The 24353-nt window shown below is 44.1% G+C and overlaps 1 protein-coding gene across 1 annotated transcript in view; it reads right to left on the bottom strand.

The window, feature by feature from the left end:
- thsd7ab (thrombospondin, type I, domain containing 7Ab) overlaps positions 1–24353 on the bottom strand; it is a 107589-nt gene that overhangs the window by 51153 nt on the left and 32083 nt on the right. Inside the window, exons 2-6 of the mRNA XM_076281274.1 lie at positions 22602–23442; positions 16290–16538; positions 10006–10187; positions 3351–3419; positions 413–568 (exon numbers count right to left, since the gene is read on the bottom strand). Of these exons, the coding sequence (XP_076137389.1) occupies positions 413–568; positions 3351–3419; positions 10006–10187; positions 16290–16538; positions 22602–23442 (1497 nt within the window). The remainder of the gene's footprint in view (positions 1–412; positions 569–3350; positions 3420–10005; positions 10188–16289; positions 16539–22601; positions 23443–24353) is intronic.

Genomic DNA, 24353 nt, shown 5'->3' with positions numbered 1-24353 from the left:
TTGTGTACAATTATCATATGAGCTAAATAACAGTCAACAGACTTTCCCAGCAAAACCAAAGAATTATAGAGGGACTAACAAGACCCATTTGTACATATATTAGAGCCATTTGTACACTGAGGAAGCCCATTTGGATACATTTGGCTTCACTGGATACTTTCTGTCATTAAAGAATGCATTTGGTACATTCAGTACGCATCTGTATTGAACCGAATATCCTGTATCAAAACGGTTCGGTACGAATATGTGTACCTTTACACCTATATATATATATACATTCATATACAAACTCATTCAGTAGTAGCTCACATTTTCAGTGCTTTCCTCCCCTGCCATTTGCATAATCTGCAGTCCCTACAGCCCGGTGTGAAAATGGCCTTCTGTAAGTGGCTCAGTGGGAGTCCATTCTCACCTTTCTTTCCCAGTTGGTCGTTGCAGTTCTCGAAGGTGCAGGGGCCCCACGCTCCCCACGGCGACACGTCGCACTCGATGGGGCAGGGGATGTGGCACAGCTGGGTGGTGTCGGGCACCGGCGCCGTGCACAGCCCAGAGTCCAGCGGCTGTGACGCTGCGTGGAGGAGGGGCGGACAACAGACATGTAGGACTCTACTACGACCAACAATAATAATAATAATACTTTTACTTTTTATAGCACTTTAAGACACTCAAAGACACACGCTTTACAGCTTTTACATAAGTACATAGCAAACAGACAAGGTACAGCAAATGGAGAAGGTTACGTGAACAGAGAAAACCACACATGCTCATGGACAAAGCAGAAGACTAATCTAGAGAGGTGGGCGATGAAAAGCGGAAAGCTGGCAGAGTCACTACTAGCACAGGTCCACTTATTTGAGCTGCTCACGCGTGATGAAATGGTGTGGTAGGTGTAGCCATAGGACCTTACAGTGTAGAACAGCAGGCATATAAGAAGAGAGAGAGAACTTGGTCCTGGTCTGGTGCTTTTTAAATAAAATTTATGATAAGATGTTCACTCTTTATTATTCATAATGAATTGTTAAACAATCTATTAATAATGTTGGTCAGACACATCATATGGTTTTGTCTGTTGTTTTTGTTTTTGGCAGGCTGCGGAGAGATGCGATTCATTCCAAACACGGGGCATCGTCAACAGAAACAGGGAGCTGCATCTCACAAGGCGCGGCACATTTTCACAGCTTTTCCCAAACTCGGAGCTCGGTAATGAACTACATTAAGAGCTGAGGAGCGGAGAAATGTACCGCTGAAAGGTGTCTCACTTCCTTTGCGTCACTGCCAGGATGCTCAAATGATGAGCCTGCTGACATGACGCTTGGTTTGACATCAAACAAAATCATACCCTGCCACTTTAAAGACTATCAGAACATGTGCGATCCCTGATGATTGCTCTCACGAGGTTCCTACTCAGAGTGTTTCTGTATTTCTATCCCCCCGCCAACCCTACCCCCAATATGCACACTTACAAATTTAGAAACATGAAAATGGCGGGTCCCTGTTGCCTGGTTTCTGCTGCCATTCTCTTGTAAGCACTGCAAAAACAGCGTGAAGGAGATTTCTGGCTCCAAAGGGAGAATGAGCTAAGCGAGTGATAGCGGAATAATTACAAGCTTATCCACAGTGTGCTTGTCTGAACATAGGCTAAAATCGTAGGTGAAACATTCAAGCTTCACTTGTGTCTGATTGGCACTCAGATTAACTCACCAGTTTCCTGCTTTAGTGTTGTTTGTCTGCCAGATGGTACAGACCCCCTACTTGGAGAATTTCTCCATCTAATTAAAACTTGTGCATGACACACACACACACACACTCTCTCTCTCTCTCTCGCGCTCTCTCTCTTTCTGTCTAGCTGTCTTTCTCTCTCTCTCTCACACACACACACACAAACTCACAAATTCACAAACACAGACATATATACACACACACACTCACACTCTCTCTCTCTCTCTCTCTCTCTCTCTCTCTCTCTCTCTCTCTCTCTCTCTCACACACACACACACACACACACACACACACACACACACACATCTGCTTTAATACCCCCCATCAGAGCAAAATAGTGATAATGATGAGGACGGCTGACTGCGATGATACAATCACATTCTGGTATCAGCAAAATCCCAAGTCGGGCCGGATGTCTCTCACTGTTTATTGTGTATGCCCAAAAAAGGCCTGTGGTGAATCTATCCCACTCCCCACCGTGCCTGTTAGACCCTGTTCTTACATCTCTATTTAGCATCCAAAACAATCTCTGGTCAACTGGAGCAGCAGTCCCATTCATTTGTATGAGGTCATGGGGAGCCTTGCAGTTGATTGACCAATCAGTTGGGGGCAAGACACCAACAGAGAGCTAACTAGAGGAGCAAACAGGTCACATGGTCAAGGAATGGAGAGTGGTGACATTGAACAGGATGCAATTACTCCAAATTGCTAAGTGTATTCACTGCAGTACCGAAAAAGGCTCTGATGACAGTGGGGAAAAATATGCTTTTAATGCCGTCTACGGCGTGATAATCATACTCTTTTTGAGTAAGCATAGAAATAGCAGACTAAAAAGGCAGACGGGTTATAATTTTTTTCTCAGGCAGGGGCGGATTCACTGATGTTCTTTTTCAATACCGCTGCAAATGCATAGGAATGCGTTGCTTTCTCTCACGGGGAAAAGTGTTTTGCATTTAAAAGTCATTGGACTATCATGGGGAATTAGCGAGACAAAAAAAGTACACTATCACCCTGCTCTCAGAGAGCGACAACAATGCCTCAAAGAGCAACCACACATGTAATGAGCTCTCCATGGACACACAATCATAAACAAACACACACACATACACACATGCATCGCCCCAGTGCTGTATGTAAATGGATTGACATCACTAGCATCTTTGGCATTTGAACAGATAGTGCAAGAAAAGGGCCTTGGCCACGGGAGCCTTGGACATTCATGATGTCGACAAACAGAGGAGAAGAGATGAGATGAGAACAGAACAGAAGAGAGGAGAAGCGATGAGAAGAGATGAGGAGAGAAGAGAGGATAGGAGAAGAAAAGAGAGCATTGGACATTCATGATGACGACAAACAGAGGAGAAGAGATGAGAAGAGTCAAAAAGATGGAAATGATGAGGAGAGAAAAGAGACATAAACTGAAGTAAAGAGAAGAGAAGAGAAGAGATGAGAAGAGAAGAGAGAAGAAGAGAAGAGAGGAGAAGAGAGGAGAGAAGACAAGATAAGAGAAGAGATGAGAAGAGAGGATAGGAGAAGAAGAGATGAGAAGAGAAGGAAAGAGAAGAGAGAAAAACCTAGAAGCAGACTAGTATACCACATTTATTTCCTTTCTTTTTTTTAATCCACCTCACCTGTAATCTCATAGCTGATGGAGAGCAGTGGAGAAGTGCTGGGCATTTGGCTGCTTTGTGTCTGACCCTCTGCAAAACAATAGAACAAAATCAAACAACCTTGTGAATAAAGGGAAAGATGAGATAAACCACCAAGGAGAAAAGATAAACCAAAAAGATCTCCAAAACTTGAAAGGAATTTTAAAGAGCTGCTTCTGAAATGAGGGTTAAGTCAGCTTTTGGTCAAGATAGGCAGCCTCAAGTTTCTTGTTGAAGGAGCACTCTAGCACTTGAGGGCTAGAAATCCAACAAACCACACACACAAAGACACCCACACACACACAACACCCACACACACACACAACACAAACATGAATGCACGCAGACAACCACATACAGCTCTGGAGCAATAGAAATAGTCTGCTCCCTTGTTAGAGGATGGCTATAATTCCTAGGGACCAAATAAACACACACACAAGCAAACACCCCCTCTCTCTCACACACACACACACACACACACACACACACACACATACACTTGAGCAGGCAGTTCTCCTGGGCAGTGGCCGCCCTTTGCTTTGACAGCAGCAGCAGTGGGCATGTTTATGCACCAGAGCGGCTGAGTTAGTTGATACTCCCTCTGCTCCACCACAGCTTTAGCCAGTGCAGATTACCCCCTGATGAAATGAGAGAAACCCTGCAATACACTGATAAGCGCACCGCAGACACACTCACACACACATGCGCACACGTACGCGCACACACACGCACACACACACACACATACAGACACAGACACCCCCTGTGTAAGCTGAGGTGACTCTACATGGCTTTTTACCAATGACTCACCCATCTTTACCTCCTATTGGCATTACTGTGTGTATATCTGCTCTGAGCGCTGCATTGTGGAGGGGGGGGGGGGGTCTGTGGGGGCGGGGGTGGTCCACTGATCTATAAAGAACACTGGATAGACTATCCCATTGTTGCCGCCCCATCAACAATGAAGCCAATGGAATCGGAACACCGCCGCCATATTGGGACCACTGCACTGTAGAAAATGATAGGCTTACAGTAGAAATGCATGAAAAAAGTGAGGCAACTTAATTACTCGAAAATATTAGGGGGGAAATATAAACCTATTATTTTTAAATATATAGTCTTTAAAAAATCATGGGCATTTACTTAAATTATTCATCTATACTAAAATGTGTAAAATATCTCAATACAATTAACGTAGCCTATTCAAAGGAAATTTCACTCCGGAGGGCTGTTTTAAGGTCGAAAGGTGAAACAGCATATTGCTCGACGTCAGTAGCCTATGCCTCGATCTAAATGTAGGTTGCAGAACGTTACAAATGAACATTACAGCCTCACATTTGGTGCTTAATAGGCTATGCTGTTACGGCTTCGTGTTTTCCCCTTACAGTGTGACAGAGTGGCATATTACCCGACATTACCTTATCCATAGGCTACATTTTTAAATAGTGAAAACACCGTTATAATCACCCACTTTCGATATTGGCGCTTAGGCTACAGTCGGTAGGCCTATCTTTAGTTTTAACTTGACGTGAAGTCATAATCCCATAGCTCGAATCTGCCCATTTCTTTCCAACTTAACCAAGTCATCCCAAACATTTGCACAGACATATATTGTCGAGCACGTAGCAGAGTTTATATTCTCCTGCTGTCTCGATTCGTTTGTAGGCTAATAGAGTAGGCCTATATGTTCTCTACTAATCAAAACTGCAGGTGTCTATACAAGTGGTTCCCAAACTTTTAATAGGCATGTACCCCCTGAGACATGAAGTTTTTTTAAAATTGTTTTATTAATATTTATTTTGATCAATTTTGTCGAGAATAGTGAATAGGATCATAAACATATGATATAAATCTCATCAATAGTCTACAAATGTGCTGAATATAATGATTTTAAATAGATCTGCACCTAGGCTATCTCACACACACTCGTCTTGTTGAATGCAGTGATCTTATCGGCTAGGTGCTTGTCTTTGCCTTGTAACTGGAGATTTAACTCATTGAGCTTTCCAAATATATCGCTAAGATAGGCCAGCTTCGTCAAGAAATGTTCATTAGTGAACGTGCTTGCAGATTCAAATTCCTCCAAGAAGAGGCGACTCGGAGCTCAAACACGCGACAGCACTTTACCTCGGGAAAGCCACCTTGCCTCGCTGTGAAACAGTAGCTACAGCCTTTTGGTCAGCTCCCATCTCCTCTCAAAGTGCGGAGAATAGACACGCTTTTAAGGGTCGGGTCTTGATGAAATTCACCACTCTCACAACCTCGTTCAAAATCTCATTCAGGTCGGGACTAACTAAGCTGCCTTGACACGAGCGCTTCCCTATGAATAACACAGTGCGTCCATTGCGCATCAGGTGCTACCTGGGCCTAGGCTACAGATAAAAAATAAATTAAAAAAAACTCACGTCAGTTCGCGCCCCACCTGGCATGTCTCCGCGACCCACAGTTTGAGAAACGCCGTTTTACCCTCCATGTCTCCACTCTCGAATATTTTGTTAATGCGGAGAAATTACGTTTTTAAGGTGGGGTAGGCTACGCGTACCCCAGTTTGACAACCGTGGGTCTATACTATGAGAATGCAGCTGCCATTGAAACGTTCTTTCTCAACAGTGAGTTGTTAAATTATGTCTTGACTCTTTATAAACAAACCTCAAATCAAAAGTGAAATGTGGAGTCAGTTCTTTATAGGCTATGTGATGTGATGACAAGGCCGTTCTCTATTCACTCTACGCACGCAGCACAGCCTAGAGAAACAACAATTCATATCAATTAATATTAATTAATTAATTATCAAATAATATTAGGCCTATAGATCAGTCCTACAGTACAATTGCAAGCGACCATATGCCACAGCGGGCACAAGTTTATTAACGTCCTCATTCTCCTACCTTAAAACTTTATGCTATCCTCGAACTCGTCTGCTGCCCAAACATTAAGCCAAGAACCGTTCTCTGCCTCCTTTTTTGTATTTTCTATCCTCCGTTAATGTTCTTTTTTTCTAGCTACCAGATTTGTTAACAGACATTTCCCCCTAGTTTAGCCTACCGAGAACATCTCTTGATCTCACTTGATACTTGCAGATGGGCTAACGTAGCCTAGGCTACTAGCCTATTCCCCACTGGGGATGGGAAACTTTTGATACATTTTTAAAAATAAATCGTTATCAGCCATCTGTAACAAGCAACGTGCTGCTTGCGAGAGCTGGCCTTGCACGCATCTTCTCTGATCTGAATAGGCCTAATCATAGGCTATGATGGACACTGCAATCAATGACAATCATGTTTTCAATTTAATAAAATTGATTACGAAATCATACTGCAAAATAAGGCTATATCACCCGGGGAAAGAATGCAGGCAGAAAAGCGACGGGACTACGTCCGGAAGAAGTTGATAATTGTTAAAAACCCCAATGTAGGCTAGCCTATGATATGACAAAACTATTTGTATTTGTAAGAGCTATTGCATACTGAAATATAGATATGGGCCTATTAACATTGTTTGTCTCCCCCCTCCATGCTAGGTCGATCGCACAAATAAAAAAAATTGTGAAAAAACCTATAGAAATAAATAGGATACTGGTCTCTTTGAATGGAGACCTCTGTCTGTTTTATATACATGATTATAGCATTATTCATATTATTATAACGCCCACTAAACTTCTTCCAGACAGGCTACATTGACAACATTAAAAGCCTACAGTGATTTTCTCCGTGGGTGCAGCACACAGTAGCCTATAGCTAGATCATTTTGGTGAGGTTTCAGAACGGAGCAGCGTAGTTCGGACTCGCAAGTGGTCCCAATATGGCCGCCGCGCCGATTTCACGGAGGCTTCAGGTTTGTGACGTAGTTGCGCTATCCAGTGTTCTTTATAGATCAGTGGGGTGGTCACAGAAAGAAGCAGGTCACTATGCTATGAAAAACCAGCTGGCTACTTCCAGGATCACAAGGTCAGGTGAATCAAGACCAAAGGGTCTGTGTGTGTGTGTGTGTGTGTGTGTGTGTGTGTGTGTGTGTGTGTGTGTGTGTGTGTGTTTGTGTGTGTGTGTGCATGCAGAGTCTGTGTGTGTGTATGTGTGTGTATGTGTGTGTGTGTGTACATGTGTATGTGTGTGTGTTGGGCGGGGGGGCTATACTTGGCTATACATCTGTCCAGTAACTCTCTATGCACTTAATCCTGGTGGTGGATTAAGTCTGTTTATGTTCACCGAGATGTGTGTCCATAGTGGCTGTAATTCATTTACATTTAAACAGCTTTGCCTTACATTCCTGCCGCCTCCAACCCCCCCCCCCCCTCCCTCTCCTGTCTACGGCAGAAACATTCCTCCCTCTGCCTCCTACAGTATACATCTCCATTATCAGACTCTACATCCTCCTTGCTCCACACACTGACACAAACACACTTTGACAGGCCATTATTCCAAAGGCGGAAAACACCGATTTCCTCCCTTTTTCCCCTATCAAAGCTGTCATGTCAGCGCCGCCAGGTGAGCTTGGGCTGATTGATGATCTACAAGCTGATCGGAAGCGAGTCACACTGCTCTTGGTTACCGGGGATGGTCTCATCACTGGCTTCGCTGAGTTAATGTCTTGTGTGTACTGGTCTACACACGGATGCAGGGGCAGGGGGACGAGGTGGGGTGTAGCCACTGAAGGACTCTTCTGCTGTTCTCTATCAGAAAAAAAGATGCTTTAGATGCTGGATGTAGGGCATAGTATTTTGTGATATGCGTGTATTAAGGGCCATTCACAATTGATGCCCATCTCTGGGCATCATCTTTGCAGCAAAACCTTCTTCAGAGGAAATTAATTTGTGGGAATAAGATTTTGGAATTTTTTGAATCTTAATGAATCTTTCATAATTTAAAACAATAGCTGTAATAGTTCTGTGAGTTCTGTGAAAAACAGGGAAAACAGAACAATTGCATACATGTATAACCTACAAATATAACTCATACTTTTGCTATTAACAGTCTCGGTGAATTAGTGTACATGGAGTACAAAGATTCTAAAATACTTGCTTAGAATGGTAGGAGCCATCTGGTTGAGACAATGAAAGCTTAACTCGAATTCAAATGCCAGGCTTTTCTTTGTCTACTTCACCTAGCAAATGACAAAAGCATCAATAGTACCTTTGCGGCAAAAAGGAAATGCTGATTTATGCATTAGTTATTTTCAAAGAACCCAAGAAGATATTGTGTGAGAGCACATTTCACTGTAAGCTACAATAACGCCTAACAGGGAATGAGGGCACATTGAGAAGGCGGGCCTGAATTGGGAATGGGGTTAAAGTTCAAATGATTCTAAATCTCACTCACTCATGCACCAAGGCAGCTTACCACGCTCACGATCATTGCTAAAGACTGCTTTTGAAAATAGAGGTGACACCCACAATACACAATACAATGGAAGTGACGCACACACACACACACACCACACTGCTTTTGAGGATGGAGGTGAGCTAATGAGCAAGGTTGACAGGTGATGCTGTAGAGCCGATGTAGAGGCCGCCAGGTCCCATTTGAACATCTGTATGTGAATAATAGATGCTGCATGGAATACATTTGCCCTGTCATCAACCATTTTCTATCAGTACAGGTCTGCTGTTGTGAACACAATATGCAATAAATGTCTTTAACCACACTAGAAGACCTGCTTTAGATCCCATCACAGTCCACAGCAGGAGAACAGCCACTTTATCACTGCAATGATTCCTCCCAGACCAAACCGTATCATGGTACAGATGGAATTCAAATACAAGGTCTGCGTTCGGAAAATCCACTTATTCACTAGGACTTCATCATGACCTTCCTCTCTATCCTGACTATATCTCTTCTTCTTGCCTTGACTTAACTTCAAACTGGCATTCCATTCTATGCGAGCAGTGCTTGAAGTGGAAAAAAAAGGTGCTTGTACTCTTCATTCACATCTATCATACGGTGTATCGATATCAGAGAATATATCAGCTGGTATCAAGACATCAAATAGGCCATTGTATTCTTCATTTTTACAGTGAATAAAAGATACTAAGAGAGAAAGTGTCAGCTAAATGTATGTAATGTGATGTACATAGTGCACTTACCACTATATAGTTATTCGGTATGTAGTATACTATGTAATGCATGACAGGATGCTGCAAATGCAGGCAAGGTGTAAGCTGGGTCTGAGTTCAGGAACAAATACTGTATTTGGCCCTTTGAGGGCGGGTGGGCAAAAGTATAACGCAGTCCTCTCATGACTCAGACTGTAAACAGATACTGTGGGGGGTGAGAGGGGATATACTGTAGCATGCCGAAGGACACTGGGGCTCATTAGTCACTGGACCATGCAGGGAGATGGGCAGGCAGGAAGAGGACAGGCAGACTACTCCACAGGAGGGCTCGGCCACCTGGTGTCTCTAGAGGCAGGTAAAACACCTAGAACCACACCCCACCCTCTCTCTCTCTCTCTCTCTCTCTCTGACAGACAGACAGACAGACACACACACACACAAACACACACACACACACACACTCACAAACACTGTATATACAGTACTCTCTCTCTCTTGCAAACACACACACATACACACAGTGCTTCAGGGAAATGAAGGTGTCTGGTTTATTGTTTAAAAGTGGCGTGCGATTGTTGCTTCTGCTACCTTCTTTGTTGTTGAGGTTACTGAGGTAGGAGATCAGCTCGGCGTTGGCCTGCACACAGAACGCTTCTCTGATCTGCAGGCCTCCCCCACAAAGCCCCGTCTGGTTGCTACGCCGACGGTCCTGCTGGCTGAGCAACGCGTCCACCCGGCAATCGCTCCACTCCGTGGTCCTCCAGCTGTAACTGGAAACAAAACAAGAATGAGTGGAAATTTACGAGAAAGAGAGAGAGAGGAACGCTGGCACAGAACAAACGGAGGTGACACCTGCAGAGAAAAACCAGAGTAGTGACGGAGGAGTGACCAGAGTAGTGACGGAGGAGTGACCAGAGTAGTGACGGAGGAGTGAGAGTAGTGACGGAGGAGTGACCGGAGGAGTGACCAGAGGAGTGACCAGAGTAGTGACGGAGGAGTGACCAGAGTAGTGACGGAGGAGTGAGAGTAGTGACGGAGGAGTGAGAGTAGTGACGGAGGAGTGAGAGTAGTGACGGAGGAGTGACCAGAGTAGTGACGGAGGAGTGAGAGTAGTGACGGAGGAGTGACCAGAGTAGTGACGGAGGAGTGACCAGAGTAGTGACCAGAGTAGTGACGGAGGAGTGACCAGAGTAGTGACGGAGGAGTGACCAGAGTAGTGACGGAGGAGTGAGAGTAGTGACGGAGGAGTGAGAGTAGTGACGGAGGAGTGACCAGAGTAGTGACGGAGGAATGAGAGTAGTGACGGAGGAGTGACCAGAGTAGTGACCAGAGTAGTGACGGAGGAGTGACCAGAGTAGTGACGGAGGAGTGACCGGAGTAGTGACACTTTGTTCTGTTCTTTAAGCCAGTGACGAAAAATACAAAGCACAGAACCCTTGCACTTTGCACCAAATTAAATCTAGTAGTCAATTTTGTGCCATGCATTAGCTTAATTCCGCATAGTTTCCCCTGTAAAAAGTTTCACCTCGGGAAAAAGAAGACTTTTGACAATGTAAAAAGGCTTTTCATCAAGCCTCTGAACTCTCTCACTTCCTCTTCATTCCTGCGCTGCATTATTGATTAAAAGCCCCGAGCTTTAGAGGTTTTTTTTTTTTTTATCTCTGCTCGGTAATGAAGAGAGAGGTATAGAGCAGCACAGGTTACCACGGTGAAGCAACATCTGTTCGCCCACTACCTATAAATACTCGCCAACGACAACTCTCCCTGCTCACTCAATCTCTCTGCCGAGTGAAGAGGCTTTAATAGAAATGACTCCTGGATGCATTCCAGAGCAAGTGCTCGCTGGCTAATTGTTGTCATGGCTATTAGTGCTTAAAGTGATCAGTCACATTTAACTTTCCACAAGTTATCTGTCCTGGCTTTTTAACAAGGGAGAGAAAAACAGGCGCATGTACAAAGATGTACAAAACACAAGCACAGCAATGGGAGAAAATCCAAAATGTTGTGAGGCGCCATATAATCTGTACATTTGTAAGCTCATAATAATTTATATTTAATAAAAAGCATGTTATATCCATATTATGTTCCAGCATACTCCCAGACAAGGTGCATCCTTAGTGCAGCGGTTTTGCATATGCGTGGGAAGAAGATGTGTCAAATGTGTGATATATGTATATATGTATTCCTTCTTGATATTTTCATAATCAGTGCATTTCTTCCCAGATCAAATGGTTAAGGGTGGGACACATTACAAGCATGATGCTGGGGGAGAGAAAAAAGACGAGGGATGTCGTGAGATACACAGAGGCAGAAGAAAAGAGGAGCAAGAAAAGAAGAAACAAGGGAAGAGCAAGGAGGGAGATCAAAAGAGAGCCTGACAGAGACGTGAGGGAGGGAGAGAGAGAGAGAGAGAGAGATGAGCAAGCAATAAAAACGAGGACAGAAATGAATAGGGGGAGGGAGACAGAGATAGTTCTGCCAGTGGGGAGAGAAAAAGAGGATCAACGGAAACTGTAGAGAGAAAATGAGAAAGACAGAAGGAGAGAGAACGGAGTGAGTAACTGGAGAGCACACATGGTGCATACTGTACTGTATACAGGGTAGCTCTAGTGTTAGCGTGTAGACACACATGGTGCATACTGTATACAGGGCAGCGTTAGCGTTAGCGTGTAGACACACATGGTGCATACTGTACTGTATACATGGCAGGGTTACCGTTAGCGTGTAGACACACATGGTGCATACTGTATACAGGGTAGCTCTAGCGTTAGCGTGTAGATACACATGGTGCATACTGTACTGTATACATGGCAGCGTTAGCGTTAGTGTGTAGACACACATGGTGCATACTGTACTGTATACAGAGCAGCGTTAGCGTAGCGTTACACAGCTATAGGCGTGAGACATAAAGGTCTCAGTAAAGTGGTTGCTCCACAAAAGGGGAGGCTGGTGCTGGTTAATAAGAGGCCATCTGTAGGAGGGGGACCTGATTAGCACATGGACAGTGAGCCCCACTCAGATCGGCTCTCTGTGCCAGCACTGCTAGGCGCTGGCACTAGGCCAACGTATGCCCACCCGGCGTCAGCAGTCGGTACCCATATGCTGCCCAGCTTCATCCCCAAGCGGGCACCAGACACTCTCGACGAGGGTTAACTGGCTCTCATGGGTGGTGGGGAAGCCTACGGGCAGAGCAAGCCACAGGGGCTATCATCACACACAGCACGGCAGAGAGAGAGGGAGAGAGAGAGAGGGAGGGGGAGAGAGAGAGAGTCCTCCTCCACATACTGAAATACAGCTTAGCTTTGCCGTTTATAATTTATGTTAGTGAGGCTTGAGTGCCTTTCTATCAGGAGCAATCTGTTCCTGGCAAAGGCCAACTGCATGGAAAAACAATATTATGAGCCTCATAAAGGTATGACTCAACCAACACCACCAAATCATTAAGTTCATGGGCTTAGTCATTGTCTTTTTGGTCTCCATGACAACATTTCCATTTTTCATTAAGGTCAGAACACGCATTAATGCCTGCTGTAAAGGTCAGTCATATATTTTAGAAGTTCCCCACAGAACAACACATTTGGGCATCCAATGCATGAAGTAGTGGAAAGTCCTACCTTCACCAGGAAGATGTTGAAGCATGGGAGTAACAGGTATACTTGTAATCTCAGGAATGTTATGGATTCAGTATGTGCTACATGTTGGGGGGCAGCCGTGGCCTACTGGTTAGGGCTTTGGGCTTGTAGCCAAAGGGTTGCTGGTTCGATCCCCGACCAGTAGGAAAAATGTGGTTGGGGGAAGTGGTTGAGCACTGCTCTCCCATGCCCACATCCATGGCTGAAGTGGCCTTGAGCAAGACACCTAGCCCCTCACTGCTCCCCGAGCGCCGCGGTAGCAGGCAGCTCACTGCTCCGGGATTAGTATGTGCTTCACCTCACTGTGTGTTCACTGTGTGCTGTGTGTGTTTCACTAATTCACAGATGGGATAAATGCAGAGACCAAATTTCCCTCACGGGATCAAAAGAGTACTTATACTTATCAAGCAACTTTTAAAGGAGAATTCCACCGATTTTTTACATAGATCTGTTTCTGAAGGTCACCGAGTAATGTCGATACAAAAAGAAAAAATCGGTTCTATTTAGCTCGAGTTGCTGCAGCCAACAGGCAGCTACAGTGCTAGACTCTGGGGGCAGAGTGTAGCACTGTAGCTGCCTGACTACTGTGGCTGTTAGCTGCAGCAACTCAAACTAGGTAGCACCGAACTAGGTTCGTTTTTTCTTTCCATATCCAAATATTCCATATTTTTCACTGGCTCCCAGTCTCCTACTCTGGTCATATCCATACCACGTGACCTGATTGCATCATGTGGAGAGTATACTCAGACAAAGACATTTTGTGCAACCTCTATCAGACAATTACAACAAATTACAATTATATGCTATTAACGGTCAGCCTAGGCAGTAATTATTGCCAAGTTAAGGCAAGCCCTCTGCAGCCCTTAAGCGTGCAGCCCTCTACCTTGCCTTCCGCTACACCACCCTATACCGAATCGGTATCTCACCTGAGACCACGTCTACATGAAATAGTAATACAATATAATATGTGGTGATTACAAAATGTATTTAAGGGAGCATCGCTTTAACTCAATGCCGGCGTTGGCTGTAAGGCAGCTGATACACAGGAGCTGTTGCTCTGTCGCTTATTGCCAAGAGGGCAAGGAAGGAATTTTTCTCCTTTAAATGTCTGGGAGTTTTTTCGCCTTCCTCTGTGTTCATTGTGTCAGCATATTAAAGCCCTTCCCTAGCTGACCAAGGGAGCACCTGCGTGTAGCTCTGCTCTGTTCCTCCGAATCCTCTCTATGTGTTGCTGCTCATCACTTCTCTTGCCGTTATAGCTACCGCAGTTAGCTACAGCAGCCTATTTTAATTGCGTAGGCCTTACTAGCCTACTAAACATTGGGGTGCATTAGATGTTGAACTTCACAACCGCGTGTTTGGGCTGTCATTTTCAACATCTAATCTCTCCTGCAGCCCTATACAATTTGGCTAATTACTTTTTCCATCGCATGGAAAGATCCCCCCTCCAAACTACGGACGCTCCGTTATTCGCTTCTGGTTTCAAACGCAGCTCAACGCTGTTCTAACGCAAATCGGAATCCCAGCAGGCCGTTACTCATTATTTTATGGTGCAGCCACCAACGCGGCAAATAACGGCCTGTCCGATCAAGCGCTCAAAACTCTCGGCCCGTGGTCCTCCGACGCCTATAACTCTTATATCAGATCAAGTCTCTCTGATCTGAGGGAATTAGCGCACCTCGCGCTCTCCCGTCGAATTTGTTCGCGTGGTCCTGGCTATAGGGTCCCTCATCTTTAATGTATTTTTTGGGGTGTATTGCGGAATCCTGCACGACTTCTGCCTGCGCAGTTGACTCCTGCACGATCCCGCAAATCACTTCAGGACCCTGGCCAGAGACCTCGCCAAACATGCTTTTCTATTATGCTATTATATCTGTTTGCAAATTACGGAATGTGAACTAGTGAAATAGGTGTCCCGTTATTCAGAATTAAAAGCCACCCCACCAGCCAATCAGAAAAGAGTATTTCTTCTCTCCGGGTGATAAATATACTTAACCCCGAGTTGCTCCGGGAACAATGGCCCTTGTAATATAACCAAAGTCCTTTTAGGCAAGTCCCTCCACTCGGCGGCCATATAGCAACGCTTTTTGGGCACTCGTCGGGTATCCTATTCAGCAGAAATGCGCGTGCGCAAGGCTTCACGACACCAATCTTGCTCCAGCGGCGAGTTCACAACACATGATTGGGAAGATATCTTCACAACACACCATTGGCTCAATGTATTCACATCACACCACATGATTGGCTCAATGTATTCACATGTCAACGTTTTGCCGAGGAAGGGGTGGGATATGTGTAGACAACGGCCATATTGGCATTACAAACTAGCCCCATGCATTTCTATGGAGGATTTTTTGAGTGCTGTGTCTCCTCATTAGAAAGTCTCTGATATAACTGACATGTAAGTCACTTTGGATAAAAGCCTCTGCTAAATGAACAAATGTAAATGTGCGTATACAGTATATTAGTGTGATATCTAAGGTCACTATGTGAAAACTTTAGCTAACACTAAAGACATTAACAAAAAATAAAAGTGTCACATTTCTTGAGGTAGTAAGAATGGTCCATCTTTGCAGGGTAATTACACATTAATTAAGCTACATATTAATTACACATTAATTAAGCTACATATTAAGCTGGAGTCAACTGAAGACACTGGAGTCAGCTCCTGAATTACAATATATCTCTGAAAGTGTAGTGAGTTTGGGAGCCAATAGCCAATGGTGAGCTCTGATGCTCCGGTAGTGGGCTAGAAACTTGTGCACATGTTGACACTATGTTGCAATATAGTGTTGTGCACATAACGTGTTATATGTCTAGACATTATGTTGCAATATAGTGTTGTGCACATAACGTGTTATATGTCTAGACACTATGTTGCAATATAGTGTTGTGCACATAACGTGTTATATGTCTAGACACTATGTTGCAATATAGTGCTGTGCACATAACGTGTTATATGTCTAGACACTATGTTGCAATATAGTGTTGTGCACATAACGTGTTATACAGTATGTCTAGACACTATGTTGCAATATAGTGTTGTGCACATAACGTGTTATATGTCTAGACACTATGTTGCAATATAGTGTTGTGCACATAACGTGCTATACAGTATGTCTAGACACTATGTTGCAGTATAATGTTGTTGATGAGTTATGTGTCAGTAAGGTAAAGGTCCTAGTCCCTCCACTGGCTTGTATAGGTTTAGTTGATTTGTGCTGATAGGCTGGTACGTACGCGGGGCAGGGGGGCAGGTTGTCTCCCTGGGGTTCGCAGGGCTCAGTCTCCTCCAGAGTGGGGCACTCCGCTCCCCCGGCCACGGGGAACTGCTGCACCTGTCTGGAGCGCAAGCGGCTGCCCTTGGGCAAGGCGGGGTCGGCGCACGCCTTGGAGCAGGGTCCCCAGTCTGTCCACTCGCTCACCGTGCAGTCCTTCTGCATCAGGCACGACTGGAAGGTCGGGGGCAGGGACCAGTGAGGACACGAGCTGCAAAAGAGAATGTGCAACACTAAGAGATGGCTCAGGCTAATGGCTGGCTATGGGCATGCTGATAAGAAGGTATAGTATACTTATACAATAGTGGCTAAAGTTAACTTTGCGTCCATCTGCCTCATGGGCTAAATAGTAGTGTCATAGATTTGCGTGAAGGTGTAGCGTGCTGGATTAAAATAGTAGCTTATGCTGGCCGGATCCCAATCTGTCGCTAAATTAATCATCCCATAGGCCTATGTAGGTTATGGCAAACTAGTAGGCCTATGATTTAACTCTAGCGTTAGGCAAGGCTATCTCGTCAGGGTAGTGTTCAATGAATTCCTCCTCGGACTAATGTGAGAAAATCGGATAAATTACCTTTAACATTATCAACACATGTTATCAAGTCAAGGAAAAGAGCAATGCAAGGGAATTTATCAATGAGAGCTGACATTAGGCTATTGCTTACCAAAGCTGCTAAATATATATCTAAATTTCTTGCCCTCTCTTGTGAGCGTTGGACTTTTCTTGCCGTCGTCCACAAACAGCGATAAGGAAACAAGTGATAATATCCTGCTCTGATATTGCGTCATTTTCTTCGGCCATTTTCTTTCTCATATCCTACAATACATTACAGGAAGTAATATAACAATTGCCTATAACAGCCTATAAAAGCCGGGCTCCCTTTAATGTGCTTTCAATGGCCAGCAATTCAGTACTGTAAAATAATTGTACGTTTTTTGTCTTTTTTTAGTTTCTGTATTTTTTTTTTTTAGGCCTTGTCTCTGAGTTCCAGTTTCTCCCGAGGCGAGGTAGCTGACATGTTATTAGACTTAATTACAGCCTGCCTCCCTCTCTCCTCTCCTCCATTTAGAAAGCGCTCATTTAACCGCTACTCCCGAACCTACTGTACCCCAGGCACGGGCAACTCTTCTTCCTAAGCAGCCAACTTCAAAGTATTTATGACTTTTATCTCATTCTTCCCTCTGCAGATTAAGATGTGCAATCCCCCCCCTACACACACACACACACACACAAATAAAATGAAATATACACAAATAAGTCAAAAAGAGAATACTTTGGCGCTACAGTGCTGTTGTTGTGTTGGTGCGCTTGTTTTGCATAAGAGTAATTCCCCTTGCGCGACATGACGGGCATGAAGGGTTGTTGGTATAGAGTGCAGGTTTAAGAGGATTCTGTTCTCTCACAGGGGGTAAGACATGTAAATAGAAACCTTAATGTTGCTATTTACCAAATGCTCCCAGAGTTATCTTCAATGTGCTGCTTGTTTGCTATGGCTCATGTTGCTTTTTTCTCTTATTTTCAAGTCATTTTTGTTCTGGATTTTTTTTTTTTTTTAATTATTGCTGGTTTTGCTTGTGTTGTTTGTCACAGTCCCTCAAGAAGTCAGAAAAGTTCTCAAAATATTTGTTGCATTTTTGTGACAGAATGAGGACAAATCTTCGCATTTGTGCTGAAATAAAATTTACATGAATCTGTTTCTCTATTTGTAAATGGCCTCTACAAATGGATATGATATAAGCCATGAACAACCTAAGAAAAATAAAATTGTGCATGAAACTGGTGGACCATGAAATATATTTTATGCTCCATTTTCACGAGTATGTCATTTTGAAACTGAGGAGTCACGTAGTAGTAATAATTACTAATTACTCCATATTTACACAAGAAGACCAGTCAATTTTACTATTTGAGTGAATTCTTTATTTTCCCCTGAAGGCTGCTATGCCCTCTCCTCCTCTCCCAGACAGTGGGTAAGATAAGCCCATGATTCACTCAAGATTGCTGGGTAAGATATTACTCCAAAATGAATAGCGATCACACACAGAGATTGAACCAAAAAGCCTGGAGAAAATGGAGTATTGCAAAGCAAACACGGACACAAGTGCATCAAACAAAATGGATTATGAACAAAGCATGATGTTCTGAAGAGTATTGGCAAAAGTCATTATGTTATCGCTTTAGAGAAAAGTTTGTTCCACTTTTTTTTTTAAATCAAGAGAAAAAAGACGGCTATGAATATTTCAGAGGAAAAATAAACAAGTTAGAGATTAATATTTATGCTCCTGGGGGCACGCAAGTTATTTTCACTCTTCTTTTGTCTCCCAGTCACTGCTGTGAAGCTGGCAGCAGCTAAGAATTAATGAATAGTTTTAGTGCATAATTGATAGCATCTGAACCTACTGCTATGCAACACAAATGAACCTAATCTTATACTGTATGAGATTTGACCCCTAGTTGGCAAGCAACCAATCAGGCAAGAATGTATTGCATTGATTTACACAGCATGTACCAGCTATTGCTGATTTATAAAGGGGACTCTAGATAAATATAACGTTTTTTAAATTATACAATAATGAGAAATACACAACCATAAGGAATGGAAAAAGCATGTTGACTTTTGCGGGAAAATAATGGAAGAGTTGCATGAGATTGCATTGGAATCGCTATGCAATTTTAGCAGAGTAAATCCAATGCTATTGGAAGGCATAGTCTGCCAAGATTTCAGTATAATTCATTTACTTTACATTGCAATAATTTAATTTTCGAAGCTAATTTCACTACTGACAGGATGACTTTTGGTGGTATGAGTTCTCCATAGGAGGTATGACCTCTTCCTTTGAATTTTTTTTTTGTGTTTAACAGTTCCATGTGCTTTATGTAGCCTCAACTGCCAGCTTTTTTACTGAATGTCCTGTATCATGATATGCCTTTTCATGCAAAGTAGGCAGTCAAATGACAACAGGCCTTATCACATAATAGATACCCATAACTTGAGTGCCTATTGCGTTGAAATGTCAGTTCAACGGCATTTACCTCACATGGCTTCTTTATATTACTTGCAGAATACTAGCCTAAGATGCCACAAATCCTCTGGCATTGCTATTTGAAGATATCCTCTGTTATTATGGACTTATGTATGAGCCACTGAAAATTCCATTTTTTTTTTCATAATGGCAGCTGCAGCCTGGGCATGTGCAGTGAGGTTCTGAAATCTGAAATAATGCTGATTTGCTGAACAGAACACATGACATGAACAGTAAAACCATATTTTGAGGGGTTAAAGGGAAACTCCTGTCTACTATAACCTAGGTGTTACGTCCCTGTATGTTTTATTAGTGTTTGTTTGCTTTGGTCTGTCCTGTGTATGTTATGTGTTTCAAACAGTCCAGCAGGGGGCTTAATTGCTGGGCCGGCCTATAAAAGGTGCCAGCTGACGTCATCCGGGAGTTCGTTTGCTCGCTCGCATTCGGGATTTTGGTTGGGGTTGCCGCTGCCATGCCACGCGACGCGACGCTACGCCGCTGCTTCACGCAAGTCACGCGTTCCAGCAATTCTGTCTCCGTCGCTCCTTCCTGCTCTCGGAGTGAGAGTCCGGATAAAGGCTGTGGATTGCCTGGGCCTGTGTTCGAGGCCTTTTGTTTTGGACTTTTGTTGCAGCCTTAGTTTTTGTTCTATAGCCTAATACTTTTTCTTATATTTTTTTGTAAATAAATATTTTGGAATTAATGCTTCGCAGTAGTTTTTGGCCGTCTCCTATCTTTTGCTCATATCCCACAAAACCCCTAGACTGGGACGTGACACTAGGGTCTATTTGTGGATGATAACGAGTACATTTTTATATGGGAACAAAATTATATCAATCAGTGCAGTTTTGAGTAAGGCTGGAAGGTGCATTTACAACTGCATAGCACATAGAATAGCATTTGGGGGCAACTTGGCTACATCAAAGTAAATTGCTCTTTTAAAGGAACACGTCAACATTATCGGGAAATGATTTGCCAGCTACCCCAGAGTTAGATAAGATGATATATACCCTTCTCCTCTCTGCGTGCAGAAACTCAGTCTAATGCAACCACCATTAGACTAGCTTAGCATAGCTCATTGAGGTGATTGGAACCAACTAGCCTATAGCTAGCTTAGCATAGCTCATTGAGGCGATTGGAACCAACTAGCCTATAGCTCCAAAAAAGTGACAAAAGAACTCCAACATGTTGATTTTCTAAGCATATTTATACTTGGATCTACTGTATATATTCTCACTCAGGCGAAGCACTGCTACTCAGGCGGAGTGATTTGAACACAGCACCCGAAAAGCTGCGGTGTTATTTCTGCAAATCCTAGTGCTTGAAACTAAGTAACTATATTATACTATGTCTATACAAGTCGAGTACTGAAGTCTCCTCCTTTTGCATCATTTGACAATAGCTTGCTACATTTAGTAATTAACTTGTCTGCAGAGACTCCTTCCATAGTAAAATACATGTTTCATATTTTTTTTGCTTAGTTAATGGCTTAAAAGAGCGATGTATAGCGAAGTTGCCCCCAAAGGCTATTCAGTTGTAAATCCATATTCTAGTTTTACTCAAAACTGCACCGATTGATGATGTTCTGCTCCCAAACGAAAATGTACACTCGTTATCATCCACAAATAGACATAGGTTGTTTCCCTTTAAGAGTAAGCATGGCATACTGTAAGATGCAGTGTAATATGATGTGAAGTCCTAATTAAACTATTTTATCTAACAAATAAGGAGCGGGAATGTCAGAAGGTGAGAGAAGAGGAGAGGGTAAAATATGAGGCAATGACAGCCTGAATGTCGTGGGCATCACAGACACGTGATATCTATTTGGAGCCCAACCATGGAAAAGCTGTTGAGCCCACTAGATTTGTTTTACTGCAGATCATAAGAGTGGTGTGAGGTGCAGTATAGATGATGTCAAAAAGAACATACTGTGATTTGAGAACAAATGAGAAGCTTTACTTGAATAATTTAGGGAAAAACCTATGACAAGAGTGAGTCACATGAGAAAGCTTTCGCAAGAGTAAGAAGGCTCCTTCTCCTTTAGGCAATCAGTCAGAGTTTGGTCTTTGCTCAGCGCAGCGCAGCCCAAGCCAAGGCAACTTTACAAGTACAAGAGCACAAGAGCACAAGAAGCTCATCCACCTTACAATAACAAACTGTCCAGGCTGCTGACATCCACTTGACATATTTTACAGTCTGCTATATGTTGAAGAGGCATGCTTGGTGAAAGAGAATCAACACACACACAACATTGTGGAAGGGTATAAGTCCACTCCTCCTCACAGCTTCAGGCTGGACATAACCTTCAGCCCACACAAGCAGATTGGCCAGAGAGAATAAAGAATAAATGGGCTGGAATGGGATTGAGCTATTGTTACATACAAGCTAGCCCTTGTGTTTAGTGCATTGTGACCCTCTGGTCGATTAGCTTGAGCCTTACCGACAGTTTTAGTGATTTTTGGAGATTATTCTTTTGTAGACACAGTGAAGCCTATCTAAGACTCAACTCTGCCATTGCATCATAGTAAACAGAATAGTAAACAAGACTACTTGTTTGTTCTTCGTCCTCCAACTGTGTCCATATAGACATCTCTTGTTTACTTTCTTGTGTGCAATTACTGTTTGTTCAATTCCTCATCTTGAGCTTTTGACACAGTAGCATAAACATTCCTTTTGTTTACTTTGTGGATTTTAAAACAGACTTCTCTACGGTGTACTGCGAAATCCTTTTTTGCGGCTACGCTCTAGACACTTTCACCAGCTCCAGATCAAGCTTGTGCTGGGAAATCTGGCACAGGTTAATATAGACTTGTCATCTCTACAGCAAAAGGTAGACATCAAAAACAGGGAGTGCTTCATTGCTCTGACAGTACAGCAGAGACACAGACACAAGAAATAACCATCTTTCTTATCGACTTGCGACAAGGAGAATGGATTGTGAGTGCCTTTGAAAAATGACTTTTAAAACACGATTAGTGGCTGTAACTGCCTATATTTTCAGGAGCTGTTGGAAGCACAATAAATGAAGGTAGCAAAGCACATATAAAGGATCACAGCCATCACATCGATCGACAGCCACAGAGCCCATACCTCTTACTTCCTGCAGAATTTTGTTACAATCTGATCACAACACACCTACTGTATAATGTGTTTATTTTCCTGCTGTTTAGGAGACAATATGTCTCCTCTAAATGAATTGAGTTATTGAAGGGAATCTGGGATACAAATACCTAAAGCAAACGCTTCTCACCTGAGGCCGACAGTGCTGCCGTTCCTGTGTACACAGGTCACCTGCCTTGCCTGGTAGCCCACCTGGATGTCCCACAGGTCACTCTCCTGCCGGTTCATCCGGTTGCGGTTTCGTTTGCTCTTGATGAGCTCGCGGGTCTCGGGGTCCTTGACGCCGCCTGCCCCACCACCTCCCTTTCGCTCTTTCCTGTCTCCTTTCCGGCGCCGCGCCTGCCTGGTGGTACGGGTGACGGGCAGTGAGCAGTTGCTCCAGCGGCCCATCCTGAGGCTGAAGACGCTGTCGCGGCCCTCGCAGGGGCCTGGCTTGCACGTCTGGAAGTCGGTCAGATTGGGGCAGGCGGAGCCTCCGAACATGGGAGGCACCAGGACCCTGCGGACGCGGTTCTGGAGCCCCGTGCCACAGGTCTTGGAGCACGAGGTCCAGGGCGTGAACTCCGACACCACGCAGTCACGCGAGCACGGTATGATGCACGCCTGCTCGAGTCGCGGCTTGGGCTCAAAGTACTCGCATATGGCGTCGTGGGCGGAAGCCGCGCCCGCCTTGAGGACGCAGCCCACCTCCCGAGTCTGGATGCCCTCCTCGCCCTCGAGGCACACGGCCGGCCGAGCAGCACCAGTCCGCAGTGACACGGGCACACACTGGTTCCACGAGCCCAGCTTCCAGTCGTACAGGTCCTTGTGCCAGTCACACACGCGGAAGCAGTTCTGCTGGTTGGGCGGCCTGTCCGTCTGGAGGCAGTTGGTGTGAAGCGTGGTCCAGCCTTCCACATGGGCGCACCACACCGCTCGACTCTGGCTCCCCCCAGGGCCACACTCGCTGCCCATGCACCTGCCCCATGGCCCTGCGGACACACACACACAGAGGACCAGTCAATCACAAGGATACGAATAGAACATTCATTATGTACAGCCATACAGTGCAATCAAGTAAACATTTACACAGTGAACAGGGAAATCGACAGATAGATGGAGCACTTCACTGATCCCCACAGTGAAATTGCAGTTTTTAGACATTTTGTCACATCTAAAGCTTAGAATGTTAGAATGTTCTAAATGAATTGAGTAGCCTACAGAATTAACTGTTTGAAGGAAGCCAGCATAAACATGAGCAGAGAGATCATGGCAATGGCCCAATGCAGAGCAACTTACAAAAATAAATGTTTTTTTTTATTTTTATGGAATATCAATTAGGAATGATTCTACCATAACTGCAAATAGTATACTACCAAAGTAGCTAACAAACTTTAAACTTTTTCTAACTAAATCTCATGCACTTATACATTCACATCTCAGATTAATAAGAGGTAATGTCATAGAGAATATTTCTGCCAGATGTATAGCCACCATAGAAGTCTTTTTCCTCCCTTCAGTGTGCAGTGCACTGTACCCACAAAGTAGGAGCCAAGAAGGTACAGTATGCAGACTAGAGGTCTGCACTCCTGCGGGAGCTCCGCAGGACCCTAGGACCCGCGGGTGGCGACGCAAAAGAGTGCGGCGCGGGACATGTTCTGAAAGCTCTATGCTGAGGGGGGCGGGATGTGAGAGGTGCGTTTGCGGGTGCAGGAGAAACAAATGATTCACTGCACTACCGCAAATGAAATATGAGAAAAATAACATATACAAATTATTACGGTAGGCTGGTGTATAGAATTATAGTTGAGCTGGATATTGTGCTAGGCAGCATTAAAATCAGGGTTTACGCAGCCTAACTGATGGATACTGTCGAAAAATCAAAAGTATGACAGAGGAAGAA

This window comes from Alosa pseudoharengus, unplaced genomic scaffold, assembly GCF_046254945.1.
Source record: "Alosa pseudoharengus isolate Yale_2024_CS ecotype anadromous, Long Island Sound unplaced genomic scaffold, YU_APseudo_1.1 YU_APseudo_1.1_scf_12, whole genome shotgun sequence".
In the NCBI taxonomy this organism is placed as follows: domain Eukaryota; kingdom Metazoa; phylum Chordata; class Actinopteri; order Clupeiformes; family Clupeidae; genus Alosa; species Alosa pseudoharengus.
Note: the sequence above shows the minus strand (reverse complement) of the source record. Positions and strands in the feature narration are given on the sequence as shown.